At 34.8% G+C, this 19,007-nt stretch overlaps 2 protein-coding genes across 2 annotated transcripts; one reads left to right on the top strand and one right to left on the bottom strand.

The window, feature by feature from the left end:
• The first annotated feature begins 242 nt into the window (after window positions 1–242).
• Window positions 243–893, top strand: LOC149572234 (auxin-responsive protein SAUR50-like). Its single transcript, XM_089815795.1, has 2 exons — window positions 243–614; window positions 804–893. Exons 1-2 carry the CDS (start codon window positions 243–245, stop codon window positions 891–893), a joined length of 462 nt encoding a protein of 153 aa, XP_089671921.1.
• A 10,104-nt stretch (window positions 894–10,997) lies between these two features.
• On the bottom strand, window positions 10,998–11,694 carry LOC149572233 (auxin-induced protein 15A-like). Its single transcript, XM_089810920.1, has one exon. It carries the CDS (start codon window positions 11,468–11,470, stop codon window positions 11,120–11,122), a length of 351 nt encoding a protein of 116 aa, XP_089667046.1. The 5' UTR covers window positions 11,471–11,694; the 3' UTR covers window positions 10,998–11,119.
• Between the last annotated feature and the right edge of the window lie 7,313 nt (window positions 11,695–19,007).

Here is a 19,007-nt window from a genome sequence, read left to right as displayed (position 1 = left end):
TTGCAGGCAATCATCACATGGCAGTGTCCATCAAATTTAATGGCTTATCGAGACATGCATCCACTTGTGTGAGGCGGCTCTTCTCAATCCACGGGCGAATGAATATGCTGATAACTTAGCATAAAAGGAACACTCACTATACCGTTGGTTTTCATTCCTCACTTGTGTGGTTTTCACTTCCTCATACATTTGTCCTCCATATTGCCGTTAAAAGGAATTAAGGGCAAGTTTTAGCATTGAGTATGGAGCTGAGCAAGGTCGCCAAAATGATTCGAAGCATGAGGCGATGGCAGAAATTGTCCAATGAAGGAAGTGGCAAAATATCGAAGTGTAAATACAGTGTTCCTGTGGATGTACCAGAGGGTCACCTGGCCGTTTATGTTGGCTTTGGCTGTGAAAGACAGCGCTTTGTTGTACCTGCAATATACTTCAATCATTCTCTGTTTCGGCCTTTGCTTGACAAGGCAGAAGAGATGTTTGGTTTCAAACACAGTGGCCCAATTCTCATTCCTTGCAATCCTCTTCTGTTTCAACAGATTCTCTATCTTATTGGTGGAATTTCTTGTGATGATATGAGCTATTGGAGTCATCAGCAAGTGATAGCATGTATGGGCGTAAAAAACTTCATCTGATTCTCTTTGTGCAGGACACCCACGGATTAGTTTTGTGACTGGTTGAGGAGCTCGTGTAACTTATGTATATATACGATCATGTAGGTTTTTACTACCCGCATAGAAGGAATTTATATACTTGAGTTTTTCTTGATTTTATTAATTTTTATTGCTATCTTCTATTTTTCTCAGACACACATAGGTGTTGTAATTAGTGAACAGATTAAGAAATCAAAAGCCAAGAGGCCCACTGCAATTATAGACAGTTTTGGTGGAATATGAAATGGATTGTGTGATCTTGATAAGAGAGATGATCTATTTAGTGAACACATTCATTTTGAGCTTTTCAAATTCTTGGGTGGAACTTTTATTATTAAGTTTCAGGATCATCTTATCAAATATAATGTCAATCAACATACTTTTATCAAGATGTCAAAAAAGATTCAAAAAAGAAGTGAGACCAATACTTGTGCATTAAATTCTATTTTATTGGTATCTTGATTTAACCTCACAAAATTTGTTACTGTTAAAGCTCTAAGAAATACTTGCCATTCAATTGTGAGCAGTCATTATCAGTCATTATCAGTACTAACAATTTTAAAGATACAAAGGTTGGTGTAATATTGTGAAAAATATTTAAGATTAAATCAAAAGTACTATGACAAAATTTAATTGCAAATTATTTTTAAAGATTGTAGGGAAAAATGGGTAGGGGGATTTTGTATATTTATATGTACATAGACGTACACCAATTTTAGTGTATTATAATATAAATATGTTAAAATTCATGACACAGATAAATAATTGCATTTAGGTACATCTAGATAACCAAGAAATTTAAAGTGATTGAGAAACTTATGTTTTTCAATGACATGTTGCTTATCCACATCATCATTACAATTAATAAGAATATAGAATTTGGATATGGACCAATCATTAGAACGTTGTAAGATCTTGAGAAGTTGTTATTGTTATGCAAGTTCGGAAATATATTTTCCACAATAGTTGTATATCATATTTGATAAAAAAATCTCAAAATTCCTAGAAGAAGGCTAGGTGCAATCCATTAGGTCTAGTTGTTTTGCAAGCATCCATGGATAAAGTTGCAATTATCAGATTGTGATAAGAGATTGGAGAGTGAAGAAGAGAATTTTCCTCAAGAAAAAAAGGTAGATAAAGGTAGATGGGACATAATTGAATAGTTTTAGTTGAATAATTTTGTTACCTTTTTATGGTTGGTCTAAGAAAAATATTGTCCTTGAAGATCAGTATCCATTATATTAGTAATGTTAATGACATCCACCAAATCAACCATGGTATTAATATAATCAAAGTAAACTTTAAGATTTTAGAGGGGACATAGTGGAAACTGAAATCACTAGTAATTATTCATAAAGAGTTAATATGAACCAACATCCGCAAGGAGATGTTATTCCAAACCACTTTTGTATAATTAGGATTATTAGGGGCATATAAATTGACAAGGTTCTAAGAATTATAAGATTGTTAAACTTGATCACCAAACTACTAGTAAAGAGAGTAATTCCTAAGATAAGATCCAAGTTGCACATAGTGACTATGCCACTTGAAGTACCGTAAGCATGAATTATAAGTAATTCGATAGAAGGAAAATCATAGTTAGAATTTGATTGGAAATTAATTTAAAGGCCATTTTTATATCCTTAATAAAAAGGTAATGGATATTATTAAAGGTGTAATCATTGGGGGGAAGTAACTTTAAGGGATGTTTAAATCTCTCATAGTTTGTGAAAGGAATTTGATTTATGATTCTCGATAAAGGAAGAATGAAAGGTCTTCTTCCTTCCACTAGAAATATCTTTACTATCTCCTTCTATCATGTTTTTAGTTGAAAGGGTCTTCCAACTTTGGAGTCAATCTCCACATCAATTCTCTTACTTCTACTTTCTTTTCTTTTGTAGGTTTTTACATTCTTCAACACTAGGGGGTACCTAGAAATCTTTGAGGGAGAAAAAATCTTTTGTTACTTTGGGTTTTTAATAGAAATGTGAATTAACCAGTTTTTTTCATAGTAGAACTATCAGAAATGGGGAAGAAGGGGGTTCTGTGGGTGATGATTTCACCTTGTTTCTTCCCATTCGGTTTGGGGTAGGGTGGATGAAGATAGGTCCAAATAAGAAGTGATAGTAAGGCTTTTCAAAGTCTAGGTGCTAAAAGGTTGTTCCACTATCAACCAAAGGGAAAAATACAAGACCTTAGTGCATTTATATGTCTATTTGGAGGGACATTTGTTTGGTCTTATTGGAAGGTGTCATTATTTACCTCATCTATTTGCAAATTAAAGATCCTTTAGGTTTGTGATCTTATTTTAGGAGGTTTTGTGTTAGAGATTAAATTGTTAAAGTTAATTGACTTAACCATGTTAAAAAAATTATCTTTAATCTATTCTAAACATTACAATGTAATGAAAAATGGCGATATTAAATTAATATATTAATTATCAAATATTCTACTACTAGGGTTTCTTTCAGGTTGTACAATGTCCTTTTATAATATTTGATCCATTGTATACACTAATTCATTGTATTCCCTAATAATATAATCCCTTCAATATTTTTAGATCCCAAACCCCTTCTTTTTTACTCCATTCATCCCTATGACATGTTATCTTTACATGCAAGTGATCTTGGCTCCATGAAGTCGGTGTGACAACTTCTACATGAATGACCCAATTCAAAATAGTTTTGGTAGAAACTAATAGTCTTTATTTAAAAGTAGGTTGTGTTTGCTATCCTAATTTCAACTATAGGATGATAAACTTAGGATGGCTTTTATTAATATCAATATTAACATAGGATCTCAAGGTTAACCTATAATTAATATTTTTTATGTAATTTATATACAGAGATAAAGTTTCCAATATATTTACTTATTGATTTGAAGATTTCATCATTCTAAAACATAATATGAGGACTTGCTAATTTAACACATGGGTAAGTGCAAGAAGTTAGGTTTCATTTTTGTGCAAAAGGTGGGAGTGTTTTCCCTATTTATATAATTTTTTGTCTATCGATGTAACACTTTGAGGCACGTAGAGATTGAATATCATAAAACTTTGGTAATAGAAATTGTAGAACTTAGAGTCTAGTTTTTTAATATGTAATTTATTTCAATTCCTATATGACAAACTTATTTTTGGTATGGATCTTTAGAAACTACTTTTTAAAAGTGTTTATTTCAAGGTCATGCCACATGTTGGAATCAATTCTTCAATTCTATATTGTCATTGATGTTCACATAAATGTCAGTGTTAACCAATCAATGTAGATTTTGTAGTATTAACCTCATATATCTTAGTATTAACTAAGTAGTCAGGTAAAGAATAACTTTTAGTGTTAATTTAGTAGTTGGTTAATGAAGATAATCTTGCTTGTAGTATTGATTGAGTGGTTCGACATCAAAGGAGTCATAGTGTTAACTGAGTGTTCAGCCCTAGTGTTGACCAAGTGACAACAAAATGTAATTAACTAATATTTTATTAATTGAGGTTGGCTATTTGGGTGTTTATTGATTGTTATGAAAGGATATTCAAGTTGACTTGTCTAAATTTTATGATATATAAGAAAGATCAAGTTGTGAAATAAAATGTACAAGTGGAACATGAAATAAGATGGATATATAAGAAAAGGCAAAGGTAGCGAAGGAAAGTGTGGAAGATAAGCTCCAAAGAACATCTAATCGAGAAGGATCCATAGGTCTAGCAAGAATAGAGATTTGAATCTACAAAGAAGCTTTCTTTATTAATCATGTCAAAATTGTTGTTTCCTTCTAAGCATTGTAGTAGTAAAGAAATATCTTAACAGAGTTGAATTAACAATAATTTTTTAAATCCTCTAACAATGTGACATTTCAAGATTGAAGTTTTTAAAAATGTCTAACCCACAAATCCTCTATCGGGGCACAATTAAATTTGGACCTATTTTTCGATGAGGGTTAGTCAATTTTTTGACTGCCAATGGTTAAAACATTCTGTCATTATAATTTTGTCAAAATTTTGAGAAAATCCAGGGTTGTCTATTTATTGACAAATGACCTCATAAAAAATGAGCCCAATCTCTATCAGGAGGTAGTGTTAGACCATAACTAGCCATTAATACATTTGGACCCAAATTATGACAGTAGGACCTCGCAATTGCGATGGCTAACCATTGCCCAAGTGATAGTACCAAGAATTGGCTCCTGTCGAATGGGTGTCAGACTATTGGCTTCACACATTGTGACAAAAATCTCATCTGTCATAATTATGACACCAAAAGTCATCATAATTTGGAAGAAGGTAGGGCCAATAAGTCACCATGACATTATCATAATTTTGATAGATCGACATCACAATTATGACATCAAACAATTTCACTTATTAATGCTAATTGTGAAGATTGTGTTGTATGGCCGACAGTCAAGCATCACAATGGTCATCACAATCATGATGGTATGCGACAGTAGTGCCGTAGGTGTGAAGGATATGTGACGATAGTGCTCTTGTTCTAACAAAGTTATGTCAGACCTAACTATCACAATTGCGACAACCTGCTAATATATTAATTTAAAAAAATTCTTCTTCTTTATTAGAAATACATTTTACTATGTTGATCACATGCATACACTATTTAGCACAGGTCATGTAATTTCCTCTTTGGCCCCTCTCCTGGAGATTGTGTTTAACATGCTTCTAATTTTTTAGATTCATACTGCTTCTGCTCAAACATTTCAGAGGTAGTGTTATATTTCTATTTCCTTTTAATATTGTTTTAGATAAGAAGTCCAACATTGTGATTATTTCTCCATGTAGGAAACTATTGATTTGATATATATTGTGTGTGCAACATTAGTTTATTAAGGACTTCACATGCAAACAGGTGGAACATCGCCAAATATTTCAAAGTAGCCCAGCTTCATGTCAAGTCCTTAATAAACTAATGTTGCACATAAAATTTATGTTGAATCCATGACTTCCTACATGGAGAAATAATCACAATGTTGGGCTTCTTATCTATAGTAATATAAAAAGGAAATGGAAATGAAACACTATCTGTGAAACACTTGAGTAGAAGCAGTATCAATAAAACAACTTAGAAGAATGTCAAACAATATCTTTGTGAGAGGGGACAAAGAGGAAACTACATGACTTGCACTAAATAGAGTATGCATGTGATCAACATAGTAAAATGTTTTTCAAACAAAGAAGAATTTTTTTTTTAACATGTTCTTCCGATGTTTTCCTTGTGGTATCATTCAATGTTATATCTCATGTCTTGACACATGATGAGATATTGTATTGTATTTACTTATCTATACATCTCCCAAGGGATTTAACATGTTTTTTTATTGCTTAACATTTCTTTTATAAGGTCCTTTCCATAAAGAATCAAACTTCCTATGTGCTCCCACTGGTTTCCTTCTTCTATCCCAAAACAAAACTGCATTCCCTTTCATGAAGTTGCGAGCTTTGGCTTTCATGTCAAAAATTTGTTTAACCATCATTTGGTGTTCAATGATATGATCTACCAACTTATCCATTTCTTCTTCAAGTTTGGTTAGGTACATTACCCTTTTTTCTAAAGAGCAATGAAAAAATTGATCTTTGATCATTGACTATAACTTTGCCACTGACAATTTCAATGATAAGGATACTTGTGCTCCCACTCCATAGATTAGTTTGAATGGAGCCATTCCAATAGCCCTTTTGGCATGATCCAGTCAGCCCATAATGCCTCATAAAGCTTCTTGTGTTAGTTTTGAGCATTGCCACTCGCTAACATTTTCATTATTGTGATGAGGTTTTTGTTGTTGGATTCCACCTATCCATTTCCATGAGGAAAGTAGTCTAAAGAGTGAGCCAGATATATGCTATGTTCATAACAAAACATCAAAATTTCTTTAAAAGAGAAATATGTGGCATTATCTACAACTATTTTCTATGGGACCACAAATTTGACAAAAATAAAATTTATTAGGAAATCACATACCACTTTAGAGTTTTCTCTCTTTGTAGGGATTTCTTACACCCATTTAGTGAAGTAATATGTTGTTGTCAGGATATAGATATGACTAATACTAGATGGCAGGTTCAATGGGCTAATAAAGTCTATGCCACATTGGCAGAAAGACTCGTCTATCACTACATGCTTTAAAGGTAATGCCATGAGCTGAGGGTGGCCACTAAAAAGTCTACACTTCTCACAATTTTTGACATACAAGTATGCATCTTTGAACATCCCTAGTCAATAAAAATAGTTTCTAAGGATCTTGAAGGAAATCACCATGGAAGAGAAAAATGCCCACCACACACATTAGAATCATATAGGTTAAATAATTTCTCTTGTTGTTCACTATCCACACATCTTAAGAAAGTTCCATCAACCCATCTCTTGTACAATGTACATTGCGAGATTACATACTTTATCATCTTTAGCTAAGGTTATGCTTCTCCTTGTAATTCAAGTCTTTAGGGCATTTACCATAGGTTAGGTAGTACACCACATTTCAGTACTAGGGATAAGTTGAGTTGACCAGTAAAACTTTGGCTACTTATTTTCTACTATTAACCTACACAATCCCTACCCCCTAACTAAATTAGTGGGTTTAATAGTGAAGTCATACTCTTGAATTCTAGCTATCCATACTACTCTTTGATTGCTAGCTTTATTTTTTTTTTCTTCTTAAAGGTTATGCAGGAGTTTTTGATTATTATAGTGTTGGTAAACATATTTGTTAGTTAGAAAATACGTGATTTAGCACAACAGAATATGTGGCAAATCAATTTCTCCAATAGTTGGATAGGCCCTTGATATTTAGCCTTCCTCCACATTTAGAGAGGTAGCTCCCTCGTGAGATATTGTTTTTGATTTTCAAATAAAAATGATTACAACGTAGAAGATAGAAAGGAAACTATTGATAAGGAATGCACCACATGACTTCAATGATTCTCTAAAATCGGTGTAAACTGCTAATGAAAACAAACAAGAACTACACTTGAAAGTTGTCATCGACACAATGTTAATTCAATGATTCATGAGTAATTACAACATACTATGAAAATACTCATTACAAAGAATCAACACTTTAACAATTTAGATTCTATAGAAAAGAGAACGCAATATGCAATTTCCTTTATTTCTTAGAACCAAGAACATAAGAAGATTGCTAATTACAAGAACAAGAATTGTACACAGTTTCCAAAAATTGCCTTGCTATTAAAATATAAGTGTCCCTTGTTCCTAAATCGAAAATATCCTCAGCTATCTCATTTCCCACTATTCTACTAAGAATAATGATCATATCGAAAATGTCTTCATTAAAAAGGTTTCTACACAGTGGTCTTGGTGATTGTAACTATCCTCTTCTGGGTTGATCCGGCCAACTCTTTGCAGTAACATTCAAACACATCTTCTTATTCTAGTGGAAATACCCTTGAGCAACTTCTTTAGAGATTTATGTGAATTCTTCTCTTACTGGCAATCTGAATGTGATGAAGATAGACACTGGATCTAGCGTTGCCATGAAATTACCTCCTAAAGTCTTAATGTTTCTAGATTCTGATCATATGCCTTGATACATTCCGAAACTAGTTCAATACACTGAACTACGAGCAGATGTTGTCTTGCATGAGCCAACCTGTTGTCTATTGTTCATTGTGCCAAAGGTGATCTATCCTCTTTGATCATCACTTGCCAAAAATCTACAATGTCAATGTTTCCCACTTTGCTACTGATATCTCGAGAAGTGTGCTTAATAGTATTGAGGGAGGTTTCTTGCCATGGAATTTGTCCCTCATAATATTGCTTACAATTCCTTGTCCTCGTGGGATGTCGAAAGTGAATTCAATGTTCCCTTTTCTTCGTGTTTTCGAACTCTTGATTCTTTCCCCTTCGGATAATCATAAAACACTATCAAAGTCCCTATTGTGTGTACAGGCTCCCACATTTACTAGAGGCATTCTATCAAATAGATTATAAGTGTCAATGAATTATTGGTGCCATCAAACTTCCACCTGCATAGATATATTAGAATGACCTGTAGCATAGGAAGATGAAAGCTAACATCAAACTTCATAAAATTCCATTTTAACACCTGCAACTGTGTCTATCTTGCCAAGTGCACACATATTCTGCGAATATTGAGATCACAGCTTGATGTGGAGTTTCATCAAATAGTTAACAGGTCTTGCCGTTATATTCTGTTCACGTCAATTGGGCATTTGATCAAACACATTGGGCTCATGCGTATATGCATATAATATAAGCATTTGGTCAAATAGATGTCATGTTAGCATCCTGTGTCTGATTCCATACATTACTTACACCTAAATTAAGTCTCCCTTATCATCTGCATTGGATGGTAGCATAAGAATGACTTCCAGCATGTTCTGTGCCTTTAAACCCTGTCTGGCGACATATAGGAATCAAGGTAACATATAGGAAATCACTTATTTGCCAATCCTGATGAAGAGATAATGGTGAATACAATATATGAAAAAACCGTGAGAAGCTTATATAGATGGATATATTTGATTAATGAGACGGTAATTTAGAACGGATATATCCGATTAATGAGAGAGAAGCGACAGGGCACGTGAAAGGGAACGTGGAGGACGACAACCATTCTGCAAAACGAGCTAATGTTGATCAAACATTTTTGCATGTCTGCCATGTTCTCATCAACTGTCATGCATTCGAAGCTTGTTTGGAATGTTTGTAAGGGACAATCAAACTATGTTTGGGTAACGTAACCTACTCTCCAATCTTGTCTCTGTTTAGGAGCCTCTCACTTATATCACGTGCAAAAGAAACATCAAGACGATGAACAAATTCCATAGAAATTTGATGAAGACTAAAAAGATCAATATCTTCTTTTCATGTAAGTTTTGTAGGTTCAGGATATATGATACAATTTCGAACATTAGCACAAGATCAAAGGTGAATAAAATTAGGGATACCAAAGGAAAATGAAATATGGTGGTCAATTAGATCTCTTTAACTGCAATGCTTGCAATAGAAATAATTTGTATGAGAATGTAATTTTCAATAGAAAGAGGTTTGGTTATCAATTGTTTTGGAAAAGTTAAAATGTAAAATAATTTAAGTAAGATTTTTTAAAAATATTATTTTATAATAATTGATTCAATTTTAATTAAATTGAAATTATTGACAAATTAACAATACACATAATATTTTAAGAGGTTCTTTTGTAAAAAGAAGACTTTAAAAAATCATGGAAATTAATTATTATTTTATTATAATTAATAGTTCAAATAGAATTGAACCCAAGATCTCTTATGTAAGAGGCTCTCAAATTACTATTGTAGGCTCTTGTAGACTCTGGCCTAACTTTGTAATAAGTATTGTAATAGATTGAATGCTATTTTTTAAATTGAAAATAAGTACAAAAATAATTACACTAGGATGTTCTTTCAATATAATAAATGTTAAAAGTTAGGTGAAATGGATAGAATTTTCACAAGAAAAAGCTAGAAAAGAAAGGATCTAAGATTTAGTAGCTGAGAATATTAATTGGCCTCGTAAACTTATTCTTCTCTAAATCTAATATAGATAGGTTGGTTCAATTGAACCATTAATTAACATCAAGACAAGACAAAAGGAATATCAAAAAAATTGTTTATTCATATATTAAATTTTATAACAAGTCATACTAACCTATTAATTTTGACTGAAATAAAGTTTGAACACATCTATATAATTGTATTAGATACTTTCGTTTGCATTACGCTCAACAAATAATTTCAGTTTATCTCTTCACCCATCCCAATGAACATAAAGAGCAAATCTTACTGTTCCACTCCTTTCAATATGAGTAAATTGTAATATCTTAAAATATAACATCATTATTTGCTTGTTGAATAAAGATTACTTTAAATGCTACTAATCAGTGATGGAGGAATACTTGTTTACAGGTATCTGTTTAAAACATGAAAAACACATGATAAAATTTCGGAGCTCACGTGTACGTAAACCTTTTATCATCATGGGAACGTATTCTAAAATACCCCATTACAGGGCAATTCTTCTTCTTCTTCTTTGTGTAAATATAGTTCACGTTTTTTTTTTTCTCTTTGTACTTTGAACTTTCAACCAATGACTAAAATTTCAGAAGTCAATATGTCTGTGGTATTGACATTGACATATCATACATTGAAATTAAACAGGATTCCATTTTTAGTCTTTATATTCTTTTACCTGTTTATATGATGGAGTTTTTATATGTGAAAACCTACTTTAATTTGTTTGAGCAGTGAAAATTGTAATGAAAACACAACATATTAACTATTTATGGGAATACTACCTTCCAATATAATATCCTTCAAACAAAAGTATAACAGAGCATATAATAAGATTAGCCAAAAAGACAAGGCGCCAAGTTCAAATCTGAAAAAAAACTTCAGTATGTACAAATTGCGAGCTATATATGCTAAACAGGAGACTCAACTTGAATTCCATTTGATCCCTTGTGTTCTATTTCTGCAATTCCATGACTACCAAATGCTCGATATTCTGTGCAGCCTTGGAGTTGTTTGTGAGGAGGCAGATGAGAAGATTGTGAAAGAGGAGGGGATCACAGGGAATAAGAAGTGGCCCCTGGTGGCAGAATCCGAACTGCTCTTCAGCTTTGTCCAGCAAAGCACGGAAGAGAGGATGGTTGAGAGCCTGAGCGGGGATGACAAAGCGCTTCCACGTCTGCTCCAGAATGCCCACGTAGACTGCCAGGTGGCCCTTGGGAACATCCGCAGGTACCCTCCCTGACATATAACTCTGCACTTTGCTTCCCAGTTTCTGCAAGATTCTGCTTGCCTTTCTCACCTCCATCAATGATAAATATTCAACCAGACTCTCTTTTCTCTCAAGTAATGCGTACTGCGAGGCACTTTCGTGTTGAGCATGAATTATGGCTACGGAGAGGGGGATTTAAGGCTCAAATGAAAAACACACGCTACCGACACGGCTCGTGAAGGGAGGATGGTTCGCAAATGGGTTTGTAGTCCGTACGGAGGACATTCGTGCACAACTCTTAATTGTTGTTCATTGGAATTCAATTTTAGTAAGCATGAAAGGCTTTGTAGTTGTATTCTTGTTGTACTGTGGAAGGGGCGGAGGACCTTTGTACCTAGTCGCGTCGAATATCGAATCATTTCCAAAGACACTCAGTTATGGGTTTTTCTGTACCATAGGCCCACGCAAGTAGCCCGGGGTTTCGATCTCCTGTCTTTCTGAAACAGCGATGTTTTAGAAATTAAGCCTGGAAAAGTAAGTCAAAATTTGACTATTTAACACTTTTTGACTAGGAATCAAGCCTTTAGTGTGTGATGTTTACGCAGTTCGATGTTTTACTTGCACATTTATCTGAGAATTTTAAATGTTCATCCCATTTGAATCGGATTTTAGGTCCAAATTTGAAAAGGGGGAGCCTATCTAACGTCCTAACATCATAGTTACCAGAAACGAGATATCTAAATTCAAAACGTAGAAATTGTCCATAAGAACCGATATGTATATATTTAACTAAAAATAATTTAATCTGACAATTAACTACTTAAAATAAAACATGTAAATCTATATATGGTTAACTAAAGGTTCAAATCTAACGGAGATGAGGTCTCTCATTTGTGGTCTCATTGGTTCATAGCTCGAGGTCAAAACGTTTACCCCTCTTTAAAATAAAAACTATACTTGGAAAACTAGCATAATGTATATGTTGATTATATATAACTTATATTGGATCAATAGTCATTTATTCAAAATCAATATACTTGTCTCAATTTATTTAATAGTGGTGATATTTATTATTTCAAAATAAAACAAAAATTTCTATTAAAAGTTGTTATATTTTTTACAATATCATTTTTCAAACCTTTTTTTTTAATAGGTAAACGGCCCAAGCCAAGTTATTATTATTATTAAGACTACTTATTATTATGTGTTAATCGTGAGTAGATTCAAACCCAAGACCTCTCCGATGAAAGGCTCGCAATTTACAGATGCGTTGTAGGCTCTTGCCTATCATTTTTCAAACTTTAACAACATTATTAACAAATAATTAAAAATTTATAATAAAATTATATGAAATTGTTTAATTTTTTTAAAATGTAACATGTCAAATTATTACGAATCTTTGATTAACATGAAAAGAAAAAAATCCTATTGTCAATCCCAATCAACTATTCAAATCAAGCATTCCAGCTCATGATTATCCATTTCTCAATGAGGTTAATCGCGTTTGTGCCAAACGTGGAAGACGCCATTGCAACAGTCTTACTATTATTATTACTTTTGTAAAGCATTTTGTTTGGTTTCGCACAAGGACATGCGTTTTTTCCGGAAACAAGTAGGGAGTTTGTTAAGATGGTGTGGCGGGTCCACTTCATTTTTTATTAGCTGGCTAAAGGAAACCATTTGTATATTTTTGGTTGAGAAAATAATGTTTTTACCTACATGTTCTAGAAGATTAGATTCATTTAATGTTTTTACATTACAAGTATAATTATAATAGATCTAAATTATTACATTTGTTAAGTTCTACTATATATATTTTTGGTTTATTTTAATTAATGATTAAAAAATAATCTTAAATTGAACTTCAACCTTGACCATTCTAGTTGGAGCAAATACTTAATGAATTTGTGGTGTTTGTTGGTATGTTTTATGTGGCATTTTCTTTTCAAGGACTACAAATAAAAAATGAATGGAGAGTCAAAATATTTGTTCATTTTTTAGAAATTGTAAATCTATTCATAATGTCTTCTTTGAATAGATCTTTTATAAGAAAGTATGGGGTCTCTTCAGCTAATCTTTGAATTGTAATTTTAATCTATTAAAAGTTGTGTCTAGAAAATGATTGGGACTTTAAAAGTTCTCTAATTATTTGTGGCATCTATTCACACGTTTGGAAACCTAGGAATGATGATATTTTCAAAAGTAGGGTTAGAGTCCTTACTGGGTCTCTGTATAAACTCATTTCTCTTAATATTTACATGCAGGTTACATTGATCTTGAATATGAAGGAGGATGAGCTTTTGAAAATCATCAATAGAGGGTCCACAATGTAAAAAAGAAAGGAGCTGAATGTGAAGGAGGATGACCTCTTGAAAATCATCAATAGAGGATCCACAATGTTAAAAAGAAAGGAGTTGGCCTACAAATATAAAATCATCAAAAGTGATGAGGATGATTTGATATTACCTGTAATCAACCTTTTTTTTTATGAATAGTCATTTTCTATTAATACTTAATATACTGAGATTACAATTCACAAAAAAGGGCCAGGGGATACAAGATCACCTTGCGAGAGTTCACACGGCCGAAGTCGGAATCATAAACTATTCATTAAAATATATATATATATATATATATATATATATATATAAAGCAACCTCAGGAGGCTAAAGCAGTGCCTACTGAGGGAGGTGGCTCGTCATGATCATGGAAACCCAAATTATCTTTGGGATTGGGAGGTGAACTAGGAATAGTCCAGTCGTCAGTAGTAAGATCAATAGCATCAATGGCCTGGTTAACATCCTTCATATATGGTCGCAGAGGTGAAATCACTAGCTCCAAGCAAAAATGACATTTCCCAGAGACCACTTGCTAAGCACTAGGAGGAGGAGCCGAGGACTAGCTAGTGCCACCAAGGGGCGAGGAAATCGAGCGATTCCTCCAACCATCATCACCACCATTGGGAGAGTGGTGGCGAGAAGCTTGGGAGCGCAGAGTGTGCGAGTGGTGGCCTGAAGAGTTGTGCCGCTGACGGTGACCTCTAGGTGTCGAGGTATCAACCGAGGCATCTGGAGGTACCTTGGCTACAATACAAGGGGCATTGCCCAAGTGATTAAGTAGCTCTTGTAGGTGGGCCACCTCCAAGGCCATCTTATTTTCTTGAACTTGAATCTGCATTATTGCATTATTAAAAATGCACGCCTTAGTGTACATAGCAATATTAATATCAAGAAAAGTATGAGTGAAAAGAACAACATTTCTATCTTTCCACAGAGTGAACAAAATCTCCATCTTGAAGGTATGCCAAATCTAGGTAAATTTTTGAGGGATCCTAGGGGAATCACCCAAAATAACCATGTGCCAAGAAAAGGATTCAGGCCAAAACGGCTTAAAGAAAGATCATGAATCTAGTGCCAATAATTTTGAGCACATCTACAAAACCAAAAAATATGCAAAAAAGACTTTGCTTGTCCATAGAATGGACATCTAGGATCCAAAACTCTAATATGCTTGAGTCGAGGCCCAAGGGGGAGACCTTGAAAAGCCAAGCACAAAGCAAAATAGGCAATCTTGGGTTTTGTGATAGCACTCCAAATAGTGTCAAAGCACTTTCTCCATTAAGAAATATAAGATTGCAAATGCCATCTCTGATTGAGTGTATTCACCATTGGCAAATGGGGAGAAAGCCATCTATAACCTAGACTTGGTTTGTAACTAGTGAAAGGAGTGGTAGGATACCACATCCAATCAGTCCACCAAGGTCTAATAGACCAAATACCCACTTTATGAATTAAGTGCACTGTAATTGCAAAAGGCAATAGGTCAAAAGTCTATCGGTCTAGACGGGCAAGATGGTACTGGACTTGTATAGCTTCCCAAGATTTGAAACTCATCGAAACCCTAGAGAAAAGATCTTTAGGAGTCTTGATGCCTTCATTTGAAAAAACATAAAGCACTAGCACCTTGAGGCTTGGCAAGGGAAATACCCTAAATGGTAAATAGGGGAGACCACCAAATGTTCTGTTGATTCAAAGAGAGCCCATTATGAAACTCATCACCAGACCAGTGAAGCCAAGGCTTGACAACTTCCCAAGCTTTCTATATGCTCTTGATAAAAAAAGAGCCTTGTATGAGCACAAGCTCTCACATGATGAGAAGGGTGTGAAGGCCAATCCCCTTCCATGCAGGCCTGTTGACAGGAAATCTAGAAGAAATGCAATGCTAGACTAAAATCTTCCAGGCTTCATCTCTAGTGATGGTGTGAATAATCCATTTGGCACACAAAGCAAGGCCTTACTTCTATGTAGAAAGTAGGTTGAGGCCTCCAGACTCTTTTAGGAGACAACAAAAATCCCAAGCAACTCTGCGAAAGCCATGATGATTAGAACCAGAGGCCCAGAGAAAATCATAGAGAAAACACTCTAATTTCTAATAGGAGGCTTTAGAAGGAGCCCAACAAGAAGAATAATAGACATGAGTTACCACAAGGACTTTCAAACAAATTTGGAATTTGTTCACAAGAGAAAGCTATTTCATAAGCCAATAATCCAACTTCTTAGTAATCTTGACAAGCATTGCATTCCACAAATCTACTGGCGATGCTTGAAAGGAAAAGGGAATGCCTAGAAAGTGGAAAATCTCCCTATGAGTGACCCATTTCCATTCAAATTGGCTAAGCCAAGGTGGCGTTGACAAAAAAGACTAGCGATAATAGAGCATTTTATGCCATTGAATAGCAGAGCCAGAGGCTTGACAAAAAGTATGAAGGCATTTTAAGGCATTTTTGATGTTACTTTCATCCTCTAAAAGAGTGAGAAAGGAATCATCAACAAAATGACTATTGACCAACTGGTAAGATGATTCTGTCAAAGAAATGCCATGAACCAAACTTGAAGACATAGAGTCGGCTAACAAATAGGCAAACCCTTCAGTAACAAGAACATAAAGCACCAGAGTGAAAGGGCAACCTTGCCTAATGGAATGAAAATGCCCAAAGGCATCCAATTGGGAGAACATTGATGGTAATGCAAGCATTAGCATCTCCAAAGAGCTTTTCCATAGACTGCAAAAAATTGGGACCAAAACCAAGAGCCCTGAGCATAGCCAAAATAAAAGGCCATTCAATTTGGTCATAGGCTTTAGCAAAATCAATTTTCAAAAAAATTGCCAATTGTTTGGACTTGCGAGCCCACTCCATTCCTTCCCAGACAACAATAATGTTGTCAAGAATATATCTAGATTTGATAAAGCCAATTTACTCAAGCCACACAATTAAAGGCAGGAGGTGGTGAATTTTGAGAGAAATTGCCTTGGCAATAATCTTATAAGACACTTTCAGAAGGGTAATGGGCCGCCAATTGCAAATATCCTTATGAACTCCAACTTTAGGTATGAATTTAATGTTTCCTTTGTTGATAGTAGCTCCTAAACTTTTAGAATGATAGGCTTCAAGATAAACTTTGTGTAGATCAGGACCAATATGCTCCCAGAGGTGTTTGTAAAATTCACAAGGAAACCCATCACAACCGGGGGATTTATCATCTGCCATGGAGAAAACTGCCTCTTTAAGGTCTTGGAGGGTAAGATGTTGTTCACAGAAAGCACGTTGCTCAATTGTTAGGTAGTTTGGAGTAACAAAAATACACTTTTCTAAGAGCTTCCTTTTGAGCAATTGAATTTCCCTATGAAGCAAAAATGTTCTCATAGTGATGAACAAATGCTTGCAAGATGTCAGGGAGACTAGAGAGAATGAAAGTACCTTGTTTAATTTTTTTAATCCCAAAATTGGTATGACAGGCTCGAAGAGCCTGGAAGAACTCCTTCAAAGCTTTATCACCAACCTCCAACCAATGGAGGCGAGCTTTGATTTGGGCTCCTCGAGTAGCATAATTATCCGCAATTTTTTTTATCATGGCCAAGTTTGACAAGATGGATTTGCAATTCAACATCAAAGGGATTAAGGGTGAGAGCCTTAGAAGCTTTTTTGAGTGTAGAAGAAATGGATTCATAAGACTGCCTTCTAAAAACTGCCAACTGCTATCGATAGATGCACATAAACTGGGAGGTTCTGGTAATCACATCATTCCACTACTAAATCCACCCTATTTGGGAATACAGACATGGCTCTAGATTCTAGACACATAGGATATGAGCAATAGTGGAAGCATGCATCAACACTGATATGTTGAGGAAGAATTGTGACTTGACAACTTTCTGGACAACTGTTTGCCATGAAATAGAAAAATAAATGGGATAATGTTTAGATAATGTCACATCTGGCAAGGGAATGATAGGTAAATCTCGATCCTCAGAAAAGGAGAAAAAAGATTGTGCAGTAATCATGGCACGATTGAGACACTTTAAAATGTGGTTAGAGCTAGCTCAAAAGTTGGACCAAGTGTGCCAAACACCACTATGTTGGTGGCAGTTAGTATTGGGATAAAAAAGGCCCAATTTATTGTGCATGTAGTACCAGGCTTCACTTTCTCCAATTGTCCAGTGAAAAGGTAGAATGCCATCTTTGTCAGAGGCCACCTTAACCATATTGAAGTCACCACACATTACCCAAGTAGCTGGAGGCAAGTTTTCAGCCAGCCAACCCCACGTTTGAGATCTTTCCATAGCATCATTGGGAGCATAAACATTAATGACTCCAAAGAATGATTGTTAATGGAAAGCAATAGCCAAATAATTCTATGCATGGGGTTAGAACTGTGCAAAATAATAGTAGAATGAAGATGAGGTGACAAGAGAGTAACTACACCACCTCTGCCAGCTTCATGTTGAGAGGAAAACATAATACCATCCTGCCGAATGATGCGACATGTAGAAGAAAGCATGAAACCAAAGATCTTAACTTCCTACATATCAAGAAAACCTAAATTTCCAAGTCTATGATGGGTATCCCTGACATAGTACTTTTTGGAGAGGTTTACGAGACCTTGCACATTCCATGATAAAAAATTCATGAAAATTCTTCCATATCTTCTTTGTCCTTGAGAGAGGAATAGCTATTTTGCAAGAAGGTTGAAACTAGGTTAAAGCCAGAAGGAAGATCCTCTGGATTGATGGCTTGATTTTTCACTGCTGGTATCTCAACACGTCCAGGAGGACTGTGAGAACGCCTCACACTCTAAGTCACTATGGAAGAAGCAACAAAAGGGAAACAAATCAAAACTAAGGCATTAGCCCTAGCGGCCACCTTAATCCCTTGTGAAACACTAGGGTTTGAAACCTGTGAAACACCAAGGTTTGGTTCCGAAGAAATCACTTACATCCCTATATTGGCTGAGGTTTGCGTTCTTGTTGAAATAGGGGGAACCAAAACAATGACCATATATGACTATTTAGGAGCCAAGGGAGCCTTGCCCTTGCACCCAATAATAGTCCATTCTTCTTTTTTCCCTTTTGTTGGCTTGATAGGAACCTCTTTAGGTGGGGGTTTAACCCTAGGAATGCCAAAGGGCAATCCCTAACCTTATGTTCTACTAACTGGCACCTATAGTAGGTGTTAGGTAGGTTCAAATAAAGCACCTTTTGAGAAAAGGTTTGAGCCCCAATTTGAATTTCCACAGAATCCTTACGATCCTTGGAAAGATCAACCTCAATGCAAATGTGTTTTTGAGGGTGAGCG

This window comes from Cupressus sempervirens, chromosome 2 (genome assembly GCF_028749045.1).
Source record: "Cupressus sempervirens isolate cs-2001-9-10 chromosome 2, ASM2874904v1, whole genome shotgun sequence".
NCBI classification, from domain to species: Eukaryota; Viridiplantae; Streptophyta; class Pinopsida; order Cupressales; family Cupressaceae; genus Cupressus; species Cupressus sempervirens.
This window is presented reverse-complemented; position numbering and strand designations above follow the sequence as displayed.

What these genes read in the sequence shown, in the direction of transcription:
- LOC149572233 (XM_089810920.1), bottom strand. Translation starts at nt 11,470, where the DNA reads ATGGAGGTGAGAAAGGCAAGCAGAATCTTGCAGAAACTGGGAAGCAAA.
- LOC149572234 (XM_089815795.1), top strand. Translation starts at nt 243, where the DNA reads ATGGAGCTGAGCAAGGTCGCCAAAATGATTCGAAGCATGAGGCGATGG. An exon ending in AAGTGATAGCATGTATGGGC is followed by an intron (nt 615 to 803) that starts GTAAAAAACTTC and finishes TATTTTTCTCAG; the next exon opens with ACACACATAGGTGTTGTAAT.